At 51.8% G+C, this 15,430-nt stretch overlaps 4 protein-coding genes and 2 non-coding genes across 6 annotated transcripts; 4 read left to right on the forward strand and 2 right to left on the reverse strand.

Moving 5' to 3' along the window:
* The first annotated feature begins 241 nt into the window (after positions 1-241).
* Positions 242-354, forward strand: B0H65DRAFT_t152. The gene has a single exon. It is a non-coding gene; the product is annotated as a tRNA-Ala (tRNA).
* Positions 355-1,750: 1,396 nt separating this feature from the next.
* On the reverse strand, positions 1,751-1,823 carry B0H65DRAFT_t221. The gene has a single exon. It is a non-coding gene; the product is annotated as a tRNA-Lys (tRNA).
* A 3,568-nt stretch (positions 1,824-5,391) lies between these two features.
* B0H65DRAFT_149467 (uncharacterized protein) lies at positions 5,392-6,326 on the forward strand. The gene is made up of 2 exons (XM_062821059.1): positions 5,392-6,103; positions 6,156-6,326. The coding sequence occupies exons 1-2, from the start codon at positions 5,669-5,671 to the stop codon at positions 6,267-6,269; spliced, it is 549 nt and encodes a 182-aa protein (XP_062682545.1). The 5' UTR covers positions 5,392-5,668; the 3' UTR covers positions 6,270-6,326.
* Positions 6,277-7,525, forward strand: B0H65DRAFT_149509 (linker histone H1 and H5 family-domain-containing protein). The gene is made up of 3 exons (XM_062821060.1): positions 6,277-6,379; positions 6,539-6,669; positions 6,736-7,525. Exons 1-3 carry the CDS (start codon positions 6,348-6,350, stop codon positions 7,155-7,157), a joined length of 585 nt encoding a protein of 194 aa, XP_062682546.1. The 5' UTR covers positions 6,277-6,347; the 3' UTR covers positions 7,158-7,525.
* A 2,288-nt stretch (positions 7,526-9,813) lies between these two features.
* Positions 9,814-11,499, reverse strand: B0H65DRAFT_460550 (uncharacterized protein). Its single transcript, XM_062826538.1, has 2 exons — positions 11,362-11,499; positions 9,814-11,296 (listed from the first exon to the last, which is right to left on the reverse strand). The coding sequence occupies exon 2, from the start codon at positions 11,104-11,106 to the stop codon at positions 10,006-10,008; it is 1,101 nt and encodes a 366-aa protein (XP_062682547.1). The 5' UTR covers positions 11,107-11,296; positions 11,362-11,499; the 3' UTR covers positions 9,814-10,005.
* Positions 11,500-11,664: 165 nt separating this feature from the next.
* On the forward strand, positions 11,665-14,316 carry B0H65DRAFT_460551 (uncharacterized protein). Its single transcript, XM_062826539.1, has one exon. The coding sequence runs from the start codon at positions 12,122-12,124 to the stop codon at positions 14,231-14,233; it is 2,112 nt and encodes a 703-aa protein (XP_062682548.1). The 5' UTR covers positions 11,665-12,121; the 3' UTR covers positions 14,234-14,316.
* Positions 14,317-15,430: the final 1,114 nt, after the last annotated feature.

Raw genomic sequence — 15,430 nt, forward strand, 5'->3', positions numbered from 1 at the left:
ATGGGCTGGATTCACTTGGATGTCGGAGTTGGTGTTGTTGATGCTTGCAAATTTTGGATATGTATTTGTTTTCCATTGAACGAAATATTGCTGGGGGTCAATTCGTTATCCAGATCCATCAAGCAAGTACAACTCAAGCCCTTTGATCTTGTCCACTCACTACGGGAGGCGCCCATTGAAGTTGCCAGTTTCTAGGTACATAGGTACAATTATCTGGAGATCTTCCAACAACCAATTAGAAGGGCGTGTGGCTCAGTTGGTAGAGCGTTCGCTTAGCATACTTATAACATTCTTATCTTCCAGATTGTGAAACTTTTATGCGAAAGGTCCTGGGTTCGATTCCCAGCTCGTCCAATTTCTTTTTGAATTTCTTTTTCGCTGTTTTCATTGCCGCACGCACATCAGTCAGTCAGTCAAGTCACCTGCTAGTTTCCTTGCTTCTTTTTGCATGCACTCTGATTCTTTCTGTCTTCCAAGTCTTCCTTGCAAAGGGGGTGTGTTCGTCTTACGTGGGCAGCGTGGGTGAAGGAAGGAAGATAATGTCCCATCTGGGTGGCAACGTAATGTGAATAAACTTCTCTGCTATTGTAATCAATACGATGACGAGTAGCAGGCAGTCATAGGGGACGAGTTTAAATATTGTGTTAACTCAAAAGAACATTTGAATGACATTACGCACTCCGTCCGGCATTAATGCGTCCACTCGGACATTTCGCCTATCGCAAGTTTCAGATCCAGTAGAGTTGACAACTCCGTCGTGTTCTGGTGCATCTCGCCTCGGCGTCTGTTGCGTGGAAGAAGAAATGAACTTGCTTACCGGGAATTATGATAATTGCTACTGACAACGAACGGTCCCCGCCGAGCTCTGCTGAACAGAATCTGCTTTGAGTTTCGCGAGATATTGGAAAGGTCAATACAATAGTGTGCTTGTTGCCTGCCACTTATCAAGGGCCTACCTAGACAGTTCTTTAACATGGATACTGAGAGAGATGCGACACATGAAGCGAAGCCTAACCCGCACACACAAAGAAGAGTCCAGCCGCAAGTCAAATGCACTTCTTCAGAGTCCTTCCCGTCCAAATAACCCGATGTATGTACTTCATCGGAACGTCAAAAAGGATCATGGTGGTCGCACAATTGCGGAGTAGCAGTGGCACGGTCTACTCCTATCTAGACGCTAGTAAGTAACTGGACAAAAAAGATGAGTGGTTGTCTGTCCTAATTCAACAACCTCCGGAACTTTGGAAGTCTATCGTTTGACAGAAGTCGATATCTGAAGAGATGAAGCAGGTGCCTGTGAGTGAGTGGCTGGGATGGAACAAATTCGAATTGGATATGTTTATGGCAAGAAGTCGAGTTTTGTTTGTTTGTTCCATCTTGATAATGATAACGATGTCAATAATGAAGCAACATACTGACGAGACTCGAGACGGTGAAACAATGTCAGGTTTAAGTCGTCCTTGAAGCGCAACGAACAGCTTTGGGTTGCCTTGTCCAGTTCAGTCAAATAAAACATACTTACTCTATCTACCTGCACCGGAGAAGGCGCAAAACAGAAGAACCTTCCACCTCTCATTCGTAGTCACAGAAGTCATGATCATTGATCCGTCTCACAGACTAAAAAAAAGAGACAAGTGAAAGAGATAGTATAGGCTGCTTACCCAAAACAACATGGGAAGCAATAGCAAAATAGTAACACGACAATAGTAAAAACGCAAAAAAGAGAAGGCGTTGTAAACGCCGGGAATTGAGCCCGACGTGGGGGTCGAACCCACAACCTTGAGATTAAGAGTCTCACGCTCTACCGATTGAGCTAGCCGGGCAGCTGAATGAGCTGCCATTGTTTGGTTGACTGCTTTACTCGTTCCATCATCTTGTATACCGCTAATTCTCATTCCCGTCGGATTTATCCTTCCCACATACGGTCTAGTAGATCGGGGAAAGGACCTGCATGCCGGAGCGCCAACGTAGCAGATGGGGCTGACAGACTTAGCGAGCCACTTGGCAAGTTCCAGCATGCGGGTGACCGAACCTGATAAATCCACTGTGTTCTTTGGATAAATCCACTGTACCCACATCAAAGCCGCAGCAAAATACCAAGTCTTCTGTCAACACCGCAAGGCAGGGAAAAGAGGAAGAGAAAAAAGAGGAATCCGTTGACATTCTCCGCGAAGCTCTTTATATAGCCAGAAGCCCCAGGGGATTGGAAGCGCAATCAAGGGCTTTGGCGACGGAGGAAACGAGGGCTGCTCTGTTCCGTCATGCCGATACCTACCTAGCTCCCGTCTTCAAGTGTAGCCAGGTCCTGTTCCTGTACACACGCTCAGTTCGCTATCCTTGAAATGCAACTTGGAACTTGAGCTTCACGCTCGATGCTCAAGGGGAAACCAATCTCAAAATAAGACTGGGTAATAGAAATAGTTGCTAGCGACTAATATTCAATCTTAGACGGGCACAGGCGAAGCATCGTGGCCCGTGCTACTTGGTGTTTTGCTGCGGCTTTGATGTGGGGGCCGTGGATTTATCCAAAGAACACAGTGGATTTATCAGGACCGCGGGTGACTCGCAGCGGATGGCAGGACAGCACAACTCCTAAACTTGAGTAGGACTAGTGGGACAGGGGGGGATAAATCCGACGGGAGTGAGAAAAAGCGGTAGTCCAAGACAAGGGTGGGTGTTGAAGAGTTTTTTCATTTTTGACGGCTGTGTGGATCGGTCTGGTCGGGTCTCGGTCGAGTTGGGTGTGTGGATCACATGGCGCGCGGTGTGGGATGGATGGAATTGGAAAAGTTCCACGGATGGAATGTTGCGAAGTGAGTGGGTCTCAATCCTGTTGCGGTGTGGTCCGGGCCTCTGTAGGGCTGCGTTGCCGTTGCGGCAGAGCAGAGCAGGGCAGGGCAGCGGCATTGCCTCAGCAGGGGGTGTATCCGGCAGGCAGTTTGAGCTTCCATGCGGCAGACAGGCATTGACCGGCGGCATTGGATGCTGGCAGGCTTGGCAAGGGGACAAGGCCAAAGGTGGGGTTTGATGACGCTAGGCCGCGGGCGGTCAGTTGTTGAGGAATGGGGTTCGGATGCAAGGTGGACGGGACCTTTTCTTACACAGATAAGATAAGGAATTGGCCCAATGACCGAATAGGGGTCCGCCTTGTTAGTGAGGGGACCTGGATGGGCAGCCAGGGCTCGGCAGGCTAGCAAGGGCATCACGGCACCCGCACGTTCGTGAGGAAAGGGGATGTGGCCGGTCGGTGTCGCTTGGTTTTGCCAGGTTTGTGCTATCTTTCTGGGCCAACTGTAATTGTTGACTATGCTGGTGGTGACTTGGGAAATGAATCTGAAGCAGATTTTTGGATGATAAGAAATGGATTTCAATTGTGCAATGCATGTAGGGAGCCGTAGACTGTGATGCTGATGTGTAAGTCGGTTGGTGATGTTGAGTGCAGCCTCGTTGTGCGTGAACTCAAGCCAGTTTGGAAGATTACGCGGCGACCGTGAACTATTCAGCCCGCAACATTCGCAATCCAGAACAGATTGTCAAGTAAAAGAATCTTCGATATAAAGAGACTATTGCGGCCAAGTACATACATGAATTTTGACATTTGAACTTGTGTTGGGAAGTGTGCAATGCATCTCAGAGTGGTGAATGTGCAGTTGCGTGATCGCACGACCTTCACGCATCGCGACACCTCTTGACTTTGAACCAACTTTCTGCACTTGCAAGCGAAAAGAATCGATCAAGAAAGTAACAGACATCAAGCAGAGACTCATAGCAATGATTCAGCACGCTTTAAAGAAATTTCGACAACTTGGTGCGGTGCGGTACGCCGAACAGCTTGACACTGGTCATTTCGTGGATAGCTTCACGATCGCGCGACGAACCATCACGGGTGACTTCCGACACGATCGCAGATAACGCACCCCTCACAGCTCCAATTGCAAAAAGAACGATGCAAAATGAAGCCAAATGGCATTCTTCAAATGATGATAGCAATTTGATTTACTCAAACAGGGGTTGGTGTTGTGCTGTTACGAATTCGCTGCAAAGTACCAGTTGCGACGAAGGGCATGACGAGATGCAAAAACGCGACGCAGAAAGCGACGGCCGCGAGGATGGAGCTCCTCCGACCTCATGACGTAAAGTGGCATTTTGCAGCCATTTTTTGCGCTAAAAAGTATGTCAAAATCGGACGAAACAAAGGGCGAATCTCTCGCTCTTTGATTCCGGCCGGGCGGCAGAGCGAAGAAGCGAGAGAAGTCGAGGAAAGCGGTTTTGAAGTCGAGAAGGGGGATCGGGGAGCTCTCGAAATCAGAGGTCAGAGTCGACGGCCGGCGATGGTGGGGTGCGCATGATTGACAACCAGAGGTACAAAGTGGATGACCTGTGGTTGGGCTGCCCAATCAGAATTCCGCATGCCCTGCGAGTTTTTTGTTGCATCTGATTTGATTCGTCGCCCAAAGCGGGAAAGCGTCAAAACGGTGTGGCGGCCAGCAAAGGGCAGCTCTGCGTCTCAAACTGGCCTCACAACTGGCCGAAGTGCCAGCGTCGCAGTCATCGAGAAAGGCATGCCGTTTGAAGAAATCTGCCACGCCAGCTCTGTCCAAACCTCGTCATGGGCCCCCCTACCCTCTGTGATCTGCTTCAATCCCATTTGCGTCGAGTGTGGTGCCGGCCATGTGGTGTCGGGTGAAATGAGGAAAGAATGCGCCAGTGCCAAGCTGTGAGGTGTCGCAAGCTGAGGGTGAATTCGTCCGGTTGTGTCATAGACAGTACTGCCGAACCAAGACTGTTCTGTTTCTATCTGTCATGTTATGTGAGTGAAGAGACAGAGGTAGGAATCTGTCAGGTCAGTAGCAGCTTAAGCGACTCGGAGGTCCGGATCTGCCATGTATCCATTGGGATCTGATGTATAAGCAATCGGGCAGCTATCCGGGGACTTGGTTGAAACAATGGAGAGTAATGTGCCGTCGAGTCGAAAACGTAGCCATGCAAGGTCCTGTTGGTTGACGTTGCTTTCTTGGAAAAGTAGAGAGATGATGGGCGAGATGCTGAAGAGAGATGGCTTCGGTTTGCCAGCCCAGCCAGCCAGCCAGCCATGCCGACCGATATGCGACATGCCATGCCACCTCACACACTGCAAGTTGACGAGGAAAGGTGACGGGCGGCATCTTTCTTTTTGGGCCAGTGAAATGATGCCGTGTCCCACCTCAGATCATCCCATCCGTCCAGGACCAAGCTCCATCTGGAATGGGCATCCATCGACATCCGCACCCATCTGGACCCTCAGTTGCGAAAGAGGAGAAATGGAAAGGGAAAGGGAAAAGGAACAAGTGGGATCGATGGGACATGGGGCAGCATCATCTCCAGCCGGGCCCATGGAAACGGGAAGACAAGGGGAGGGGAGGGGAAGGGGAAGGGGAAGGGGGAACCGAGAGGGAAGGGAATTGAAATCTCATCAACAATCCGACCACAAGCTCCAGTCCCGGATCGTCAAGTGACATGGAACCTGGAAACTCCTCTTCCCCTTCGCCCCTACGAGACAAGCGAAAAAGTCCGGAGCCCCAGCTTCCACATTTTTTGACAACAAGGGAAATCGAGGCCACTGCCGGTTCCCGTCTTTCGTTCTTTCAGCGTGTGTTAGTGAGGTGCACGAGCCACATGCCCCCGGGAAATGGGCTGCGGTGGCGCCCAGGGTAGCGGCTTCCAGGAGGTCACAGAGGCCCCCGGGTCGCAGGAGAGGTCAGGGAAGAATCAGCGAAATCACTCGGTCGCGCCAGGAGACCCCGCCTCCGTATATAAACACCCAATCTTCCCCTCTCGAGCGCGACAGCCCGCCCACCTTCTCGTCTTTTGTTTCTCTGTCCACGATCCAACCTCAACTTTGCTCACACCAAATCCAGCGTTTTCCAATCGCTCAATCGTCGCCCTTTCATCGAGTTGCATTTTCAGCAAAACATCTTCAGCCTTTAGCCCTATCACCATGCCTCCCAAGAAGACCGAGTCCAAGGCCGCCGATGCCTCTGTCGCCGCTCCTGCTGCTCCCGCCGCTGCTCCCACCTCTGCTCCCAAGACCAGCAAGAGCCCCAGCACTCATGCCTCTTACCAGGTAAGCTTCATTGAATCAGAGAAGGAATGCATCTTTGCTAACATGTTGATAGGATATGATCACTGATGCCATTGTTGCGGTATTTAACCCCGTTCATTTTTGTCGTGGCGTGTTTGGCTGTGGGCGCTTCTGGTCGGTGAGCAAATTGAGACAACTGCTCTCATGATGCACGCAACCAAGAGTCACCCACACCACTCACTGCCTTTTTACCATCCCTCAGTTATGCTGATTCCTTCTTTTTGTCATGCTGCAGCTCAAGGATCGCACTGGATCTAGGTATGTGGGAATTTTCTCCTCACTTTTCTCATTTTTCACCAGGGCTTTGCCAAGCCACACCGCAAACCTTGCGGGCCCTTCCCACGGTCGCACCGATCGTCACTCTTTGTTTTCATGACGCGATCAAGGACCACAGCATGTTGCTAACACACACCACAGCCGTCAAGCTCTCAAGAAGTATGTCCGTGCCAACAACACCATCGGCAACGTCACCGACAACATGTTCGACTCGCTCTTCAACAAGGCCTTGAAGAACGGTGTCGACAAGGGTATCTTTGAGCAGCCCAAGGGTATGTCACCTCTCACCACATGAAGCATCTCCTTGTGTTACTCTTGCATGCTGACACACAAGATAGGTCCTTCCGGTGGCACCAAGCTCGCCAAGAAGGTTGCTAAGCCTGCTCCCAAGAAGGCTGCTGCCAAGAAGGAGGGTGCTCCCAAGAAGGAGACCAAGGAGACCAAGCCTGCCGCTAAGAAGGAGGGTGCCGCCAAGAAGGAGACCAAGGAGAAGAAGGCTCCTGCCGCCAAGAAGGCCGCTGCCCCCAAGAAGGCTGCCGCTCCCAAGAAGGAGACCAAGGAGAAGAAGGCCGCTGCCCCCAAGAAGAAGGCCGCTGCTCCTGCCGTTGCCGACAAGGAGACCGTCCTCACCAAGACCAAGTCCGGTCGTGTCGCCAAGAGCACCGCTAAGCCTGCCGCCGCCAAGAAGGCCGCTGCTCCCAAGAAGGCTGCCGCCAGCAAGAAGGCCGAGAAGGCCGAGCCTGCTGCTGAGAAGGCATAAACTCGTCCTATCAGGATGAAGTTTTTGTCTTTTTTTGCGCCTTGCGGTCTTCTCATGATGTCTTTAGTCATTTTTTTTCACCACCACTTGCGACGTGACGGGTTTACTCGAAAGGCGTTTGGCGGAATCATATTGCTTGGGAACACTATCAACATAAGGAGGGGTTCATTGGTCTACTACTAAACGCGTTTTGCTTTTTTTTCACAACATCGCCACAGCGCGCGGGGGGGGTAGCTTCTTGTTTCTGGCTTTCATGTATCTTGGATTCACACATTACTCATCGGGAGGAGGTTGAATCGTTTGTGGTGAAACACGACGGAGGGTTAGAGAGAGGCCGGCTGGTTTGGGCTACAACCTATGGATGATTGGAAACGGGCGACCGGCGGTGTTTCGAAGGTGTCAAAGAAGCGAAGGACATACACACCAAAAGCCTTTTTTGAATACTGCATTGCATATATAATCCGCCTTGGAACGATACCACTTTTTTTTCAAATACCCTGAGCAAGCGCTTTGCCCTTTGATCTTGACATGGTTACCTGGGCGGATTTTGCAGTGCAGTTTCGATGAATACGAAGGTTTGGAGCGAAGGATCTTGAAGCGATGATCTGGCGGTCTGGTAGGAGTCCAGACCGATGGCTTCCAGTTCATCTGTACTATACCACAAATGGGATACCCTTTCGCTATGGCCGAATTCGCAAATCCCTTTTTGATGACATTGCAACAATTTTGGCAACTTTTGTGGGGTGCTGGTGAAACGATTGCAGAAGAGTTGGCTGGAACGAGCACAACGGAGTCGGGCTGGCGCGGGCGGGGCGCGATCGTTGCGGAGGCCGGGCGCCGCCGCGCTTCGTTGTGGACTCACTCCTCGCTCCCCTGCTCAAGGTTTGTTTACAATTTTGATGCCCTGACATTTTGCCGGCAAAACACAGCAGAACATAGCCTGCCTTGGTTGAGAAACATTTGAGACATGGGCAACTGACGGGCTTGTGACACACTATCGTGTTGACCGAAGAAAGATTGCATTTCCTGTTAACTGGATGGACTCAGTTATCAACGGAAAAAGATAAGACCATTGAGCGGACAGTCTCTTCACCCTAGAGACACAGGAGATGGAATGTCCGGTAGGATTCAATTTTGAAACTGGAAATAGAAATAGAAAAAGTCATACTGGTAGGTAGTCCTCGAACTGCGCCTCCCGCATGCGGCCGGCGAAAGGATTCTGCTCAACTTGAACTCCGTGGGACAATGGCGAACGTTCCGAACGGGTTGAACTTGGAGAATGGAGGTAAGAAGAAGGTGAAGGTGAAGAAAAGGTTCACCGTTGGTTGCACCTTGACCGTTGACTTTTAAACGCTTGGCCCGTGCGCTTCAAGCTTTACACTAGACACTACAGGAGCTTTGACAAAGCTTTTACCTGAACCGTGATCTGACTGGTGGTTGGTTGCAAGAGTTTCAAAGTTTCGAAACAAGACGGAAGCAACGTGAACGGCGACTCGCCAGACGAAGATAAGTAACCTTGTGGTAAGGCTGAAGGACGGGAGAGGGATAAACTACATACGATGGGCAGGAGATCCACAAAAAAAGGTTCCACGGGGGCCTTTCCCGTCCTGGGCGGAAATCGGAGCGTTGTTGCAGCGCATGGGTTGGTCCAATCATCAGGCATCATGTCTTCACCTTCCTTCACAGGAGTAGAGTAGCTAGCTTTGACTTTGATTCATTGAGCTGGCATTGTTTCTATATTCTTGTTCTTGTTGAGGGTTTCCAGAAGACCGCCAAACTCCGCAAAGTAGGCCGGCCGGGATGAACTATCACCGGATCTGGGTTTATCAGTCCGTGCTTTGCCATTGCGAGAGCATCTGCTATACTAGAGAGACGGCGCAAAGAAAGCTCGCACCGAGCCTTGAATACTCTGCCACTCAGAATGCCGCATGCCCTTCGGCCGCAAGAGTCATGCATGCATCTTTTTGACCTGTACCTATACAGTGTAGTACAGTGATGCAGCAGCACAATAGGTCTCAAGGGTTGCGAGCTCCATCTGCAAACTTCATGAAGCTCCTCGTCAAGCCCACCTGCCTCGTTGGTTGGCCAGAGCGAAGATCACCAAGTACACAAAGAACGAAGGCACGGACAAAGATCACCAAAGTAAACAAGGAAGGCAGTCTGGTGGAGGAGAAGGATAGTTTGATTGGAGTAGCTTGGGGTAGCTTGGGGGAAACGCAGCGACTTAAAAGAATATCATCTAAGCTGCCTGAGCCGTCTTCTCGGGAACAATGAGAAGTCCTCCCTTACCTTACACCCCCTCCCACAACGGCTGGATCCGTACCTACTGTCATAGTCAGTCGGGTTATGCCTGGCTGTGAGAGGTCAGACACGGAGGCATGGTTTCCCATGTCTTGTCTGACTACTCCCAGGTCGGACTTGCTGGAACGCCTGCCTTGTCAGGCAAGAGCGCACCAAGGAAGTCAGGTTTGGTAACGACCTGGTCAATTGTACTTAAGACAGACTTCGGAGAATCCGTCTGTCACCCAGAGACGGAGCTTTTCAGAGAATCATCGATGAATCCATCATCATCACTGTCATCAAGACAGACTTCAGTCCATCACCTTCGTGTCGTGCCAGGCTTCTTACACTGGCGTCTGTTCCTATCTAACCACCCAAGAAAAGAAAAGAAAAGAAAAAAAAAGAAGAAAAAGAAGAAAAAAAAAAAGAAAAAGGAGAAAGGAGAAAGGAAAAAAAAACAAAAACAAAAACCAAAACAAAATAACAAGTAAGCAACTTCGGTCCTTCAGATCTTCAACCATACTGTTCCCCCCTACATCCTTGGTAACCCAATCCAAACCATCCACTTCTAGGCTTGACCCTTCCGCCTTTTTGCCGCCTCCGGTCTTGCTTCCGGTCTTGTAAACGAAGTGTCTGGGGTGACACCAGCGTTGCTTGACCGGCTGTTCTGTTCGACGGACTCATCCTGGGAAAGTCCGGATGCCCCAGAGAGTGGTGGGACACCAAAATCCAAATCTGACGGCAATTGATCAACGGCAGAACAGATGTTCTTAAAGTGAGCGGGCATCCATATGTCGTAGACATTCCTGGTGAATCGATACGCTACCCATTTATCCTTCCCGTCTGGGTCGATGAGATCAATCCTCTTGATCAGATAGCGGTAGTATTTAGTATCCTTTCCATTTATTACCGGGTAGTGGCCGTAGATCCGTACGTCTTCGTTACTGTGTGAAATGGAGAAGGCGAGAATCTGCCGGTTAGCCTCGTTCTCGCGCTTGACACAACGGAAGAGTTCGACAATACCCCGTACCGCAAGGGTCATACTATGGGCATTCTGCCGGTCTGCGGTGTCGAGCGCGGTGGCGCCGCACTTCACCTCACAGGTTAAGAATGGGAAGTATATATAGTACGTAGCCATAAAGAATGATTGATCCCCGCCGAGGAAGTCGCCAATAAATGGTGATAGTTTGTCGAATTGGTCCTTGGTAAATGCAGTACGCCTGAACCCAACGGAATAGTCAGGCTGTGGACGGGGATCAGTCAAGGGAATCGAATTATTCCACCCTTCGTTAACACTCTCGGTTAGGACATCAAGGTGCTTTGCACCACCAAAGATAAAAAGATTTTCGGCTGAAGGGACAATAAGCCGAGTGATATCTTGAATCACCCGCGCCTCATTTTTCTGGCGCAGGTTCTGGATGGTTGTTTTGAAGATGTCGTCTCGGAAGAGTGTATCGCTTGGAATTGGCTGCGAGTTTTCGAGGAGAGACCGACAAAGATCCCTGCTGGCGCTGGCTAATCCTACAGGATCCTCGACCATGTAGCTGCCGTTGAGCTCGAGCAAGGTCTCATAGCGCGGGTCTTCATATGGGGCGCTCTTCTCCTCCCTCGGCCTCTGGTCGCTGGGCGTCGTGGCCGTGATGGTAGAGCTCGGTCGCTTACGGGACATATCATCATAGGATGAAGATTTCTTTTCATCATAGAATGAAGATTTCTTGCGCGCAAGTAGATGGCTTATGGGGGAGTCCTGCTCCTCTGGCCAGTGTCCGTGCTCGGCCCAGAATGCAATGGGGTTCTTCGGGTCTGGGCCGGGGCCGGGCTCGAGCGCGTTCTCAATCGATTGCTTGCGCTTGCGTCCTCTGTTTTCATCCCGAGACCAAATTTAGCTTGCGAACCATGACAACGCAAACGAGAGAAGGCATACCTGATGAGACGACATGGCGACAACGGAAGGGAGGGTGAGGTCGTGGTTATATGTTCAATGGAGTTGGAAGATGGTGTAGAGTGAAGGGTGGCACACCAATGACAAAAAAGCTGGCACCTTCAGTTGCGCTGATGGCCCATGTAGTGCCCGAAAAGGTGCCTCATGAGCGTGGGTGGGAAATGGCAAACACGGGACCCACTATTCCTGTCGCGGCACGGAGCCAATAGTAAGGTGGTTTGGTGACATGAGCACTGTGACTCCGGTCTAGTGTAGTCTACACTGCCCTTAGCTCTTACCTAGGTACACAGCTCAATGCCGATTTGTTCACGGCATCCCGCACGACGCATCATCCACTCACAACCATTACGTTGACGGACTGCGAGAGACACCCGACCGACGACGACAACAACGACGGCCAGGCAGCCAGCCCAATAAATATTTCGCTTAATCGCAGCGCCCCCCAACAAAAGTTCCAAATCAAGAGCTGGCTGTGCCTCGTCCCCGCAACCGCCTGCCGAGCTTACCGGTTTTCTGATTACCTCGACACTAGGTAGCAGCCTCGAATCATCACGGCCATCCATTGCTCGACCACTCTCTGATGAAACATTTCAGCTCCGGTGCCAGCACAGAGCTGCTTCCATTGGGAAACTGGAATGACATGACAATGGGTTGCTAGCACCCTGCCACTCAAGCAAGCAGCAAGCAAGCAAGCAAAGCAACCTCGACCTTTTAATTAACGGACAACAAAACGATCGACACAATGGCCCAACCATCGTCCCTAAGCACTAACAACCCGTTTCGGCGCAAACAAGCGACTCCGACTTCGAACCCTCCCATTCAGCTGGCCTCCGACGCCTTCGCCCACGCTTTCGACCCTCTCCCTACCTCTTCCTCGTCTTCGTTAGACCCTACGCGACCGGCACTACCGTCCAGCGATGACTTCCGCAACTCTCTCCAGTCTCTGGGGCAGTCCAGCGAACCACCTCCAAAGACAAGCTTCCAGAAACCAAAAGTCGTGAAGAAGGTCCGCGTACAGTCACCACCGCCATCTCCCGAGTCGGAGGAAGAACCCGATACATACCCACCGGTGGAGGAGGATACGGCCGAAAGTAGTTCCAGTGATGATGAAGATGGAGGCGCGGATCCATTTGCCCAGGTGCCGCCTCCCACCGCAATGGATGGCAAGGCCTTCCCGCCGACGCTGTCACGACCGGAGCTACCAGGCTCCACAACACAGAGTCCCGGTGGTGCGGTACCAGGAGGGAAGGGCTCGTTAGACGTTGATTCCTTCCGACGGCTTCTTTTAACAGGCCAAGCAGGAGGACCGGTACAACCACCACGGACCGATGGGGCGAGCCTGACTGATGCTTCGTCGACTTTAGCTGCCCAAGACACGTCCCGGACATCCCACGGGAGTCCGGAACATGAAAGGGAAGAATCACAGTCGCAGCGAACACGCCCAACACTTCAGACACCAGGGTCGTCGAGGAGCAAAGCGCCGCCGCCGCCGCCGCCTAGCTCGAGGCATGGGAAGTTGATCAAAGTGGACCCTAACCCTACGCCAGTCACCCCGAGACCGTCGTCTTCGTCATCATCTGCCCCCGCGTCCCGGGTGCTGGCTTCGCCGTTTTCAGAACAGCCTTCGGACGTGAACAAAACACCGCCACCGCCGCCACTTAGGTCTCCAGGCGAGGAAGACCTGGAAAGCCCATTCGACCATGAAGCCGCCGGCAAGGTCCTGGAGTTGGGGCAAGAGACAAACCCAACGACTGCCCCACCGCCAACTCCGCCCAAGCCAACAACGGCCACACCGCCTCCTTCACAAACATCCAGAAAGCCACCCCCTCCACCCAGGCGATCGACTCATGGCCGTTCAGAAAGTAAGGTGTCTGTCCCGGGGTCTGTGTCAACACCCGTGGCAACACCACAGACGTCTCGTGTGGATGAGGAACCCAATCGCACTTCTCTGGACTCGATCCGCTCAAGGTCATCGAGCCTAAAGGTTGCCAGTTCTACCACTCATGTGAACGCACCGGCACCGCCTCCGCCGAGGAGGTCGACACATGTGCCTAGGCCTTCGACTTCTACGGCAGGATTGGGAATTGGCATCAGTTCGCCTGCAGTCGCGTCTGCTGGGGCCGAGGGCACAGAATTTCCTGGGTTGGCAGCTCAACCGGCCTCTGGGTCAGCGCAGAGCAGCCGACCTAGCACCCCTGCCGATTCCTCCAACAACCCCGAAACCGCTAGCATCAGCAGCTTCAACCAAACTGGACATGGTAGGACCTTCAGCGGAAGCGGCAGGCTAGCCCCTCCTCCACCTCCCCCAGCGAGGAACAAATCAGTCCGGTCGGGCACCCCTTCAACGCCGGGTACTGTGCGCAGGGCGGACAGTGGTAGAAGTAGGGAACCAATCGGATTGGCATCCCCGGCACCGATTGCCCCGAGCCCGAATCATGCCCCGCCACCACCACCTAGACCGCGGCCGAGGGGGAGTAACAGGCGATCGGTCTCGGGAAGCGGGAGTATTGATAGCGGCAATCCTGCACCTGCTCCGGGAACTGTTGAGTCACCTGCTCCTGTTCGTCCACCACCTGCTGCTCCAGCCCCAGGACTGGGTGGTGCTGGTGCGCGATTCCTGGAAGCATCGCTGGCATTAGGCGAGGAACCGAGAGGTCTTCCAGATGGAATGGAGCTTGCAACCGCAGATAGCAAGGTACAAGAGCAGGGATTCGTCGACGGCAACGAGGACGAGGAAGACGTGATGAGACGAGAGTCGGCAGCTAAGGATATCCTGGCCGATTTGGATGCGTTGCAGAGAGAGGTTGATGCTTTGAGGGCGGCACAGGAGCAAGGGAGGACTACTACTCTCTGAATCAAGTACAGGTACAGATGACTGGATAAGAACCCTGAGAGGAAGAAAGAAAGAAAGAAAGAAAGAAAGAAAGAGAAAAAAAAGACGAATCCAGACAGACAGACAGACAGACAGACAGACAGACAGACAGGATTGGGAAGAGCCAGAGATGGCACTCCATACACTGGCCGGGCTGGACCGGAAACAGGACGGTCTGAATATGTATGGTACGGTCTTGATACATACACTGGTGACTAGAGAGCGAGAGAGAGAGAAAGTAGGTGGGGATATAGCAAGGTACCCACACCTCACGCACGACGCAAGCTTGGGTTGAAGTGGACCGAAAAGGAAGATAAGATAATTTGTATAGTACATAGCGAGCATTTTGAATTTTGAATTTTCAATTCCTGGAATTTGGAGTCCGCTGTCTACTCTACTCTACTCTTTGATCGACCTCGACACATAGTGGTCGTGGAAGTGGCCCGTTGCGTGCGCGATTCAATGAATGGGCTCATGTTAACCAACCTTTGGTTTCACCCTGATTACGCCTGGTAGCCATTCGCTGTGCTGTGCTGTAAACTTGATATTTATTTATTTACCCCTAACTGGCTTGGCATCATGTCTCCTTTCCTTTCCTTTCCTTTGACCGAGTGAGGCACTTGGTTGGGCATTCGTTCGCTCATGATGTTAGAAAGGCGTAACGGTTAGGTTAGGGTGTGAAGATTACTCGGAGAAAAAGATCAGACAGCCGAAAGCCTCCGACATATTTTCACTTTGAACGATGACTATCACCACGCACGACTGGCACTGATATTTGACGCGGACGTTGATACTATTTGACTGATGACTGACTGACTACCACTAGCAGCTCTCTTACTCATCCATCCACTGACTGCTCTCGTTGTTCCTCTCTCTCTCGATGTTCTTGACCTCTCTCTTGACGATGAAGTTCGCTCCAACACGAGCCAGCCAGCAAAAGAGGCAGGCGACTAGTCCCTCCGCTCATCCACCAGTAAGTAATCAAGTCTCGCTCCTGATTGATATCTCCATCACTCTACTCTGTCCGTCTCAGGTCTCTTGGTCTCAGGTCTCACCAAACTAAACTTCTTTGACCTCTCTCTCTCTTCCTTAGTTGTGACCTTTCTTCCTTGCTTCCCTCATCGAACCTAACGTTGACCGACCCAGTTCCAGTGTCCTTTCCTGTGAACCAAATCGAAC

Source organism: Neurospora tetraspora, assembly GCF_033439725.1.
Source record: "Neurospora tetraspora strain CBS 560.94 chromosome Unknown B0H65scaffold_3, whole genome shotgun sequence".
Taxonomy (NCBI): Eukaryota; Fungi; Ascomycota; class Sordariomycetes; order Sordariales; family Sordariaceae; genus Neurospora; species Neurospora tetraspora.

Excerpts from the sequence above, each read along its gene's own strand:
- B0H65DRAFT_149467 (XM_062821059.1), top strand. The coding sequence starts at position 5,669 with ATGGGCTGCGGTGGCGCCCAGGGTAGCGGCTTCCAGGAGGTCACAGAG. Across the intron at positions 6,104-6,155 it reads GCACTCATGCCTCTTACCAG|GATATGATCACTGATGCCAT; the intron begins GTAAGCTTCATT and ends ACATGTTGATAG.
- B0H65DRAFT_460551 (XM_062826539.1), top strand. The coding sequence starts at position 12,122 with ATGGCCCAACCATCGTCCCTAAGCACTAACAACCCGTTTCGGCGCAAA.
- B0H65DRAFT_149509 (XM_062821060.1), top strand. The coding sequence starts at position 6,348 with ATGCTGCAGCTCAAGGATCGCACTGGATCTAG. Across the intron at positions 6,380-6,538 it reads AAGGATCGCACTGGATCTAG|CCGTCAAGCTCTCAAGAAGT; the intron begins GTATGTGGGAAT and ends CACACACCACAG. Across the intron at positions 6,670-6,735 it reads TATCTTTGAGCAGCCCAAGG|GTCCTTCCGGTGGCACCAAG; the intron begins GTATGTCACCTC and ends CACACAAGATAG.
- B0H65DRAFT_460550 (XM_062826538.1), bottom strand. The coding sequence starts at position 11,106 with ATGTCCCGTAAGCGACCGAGCTCTACCATCACGGCCACGACGCCCAGC.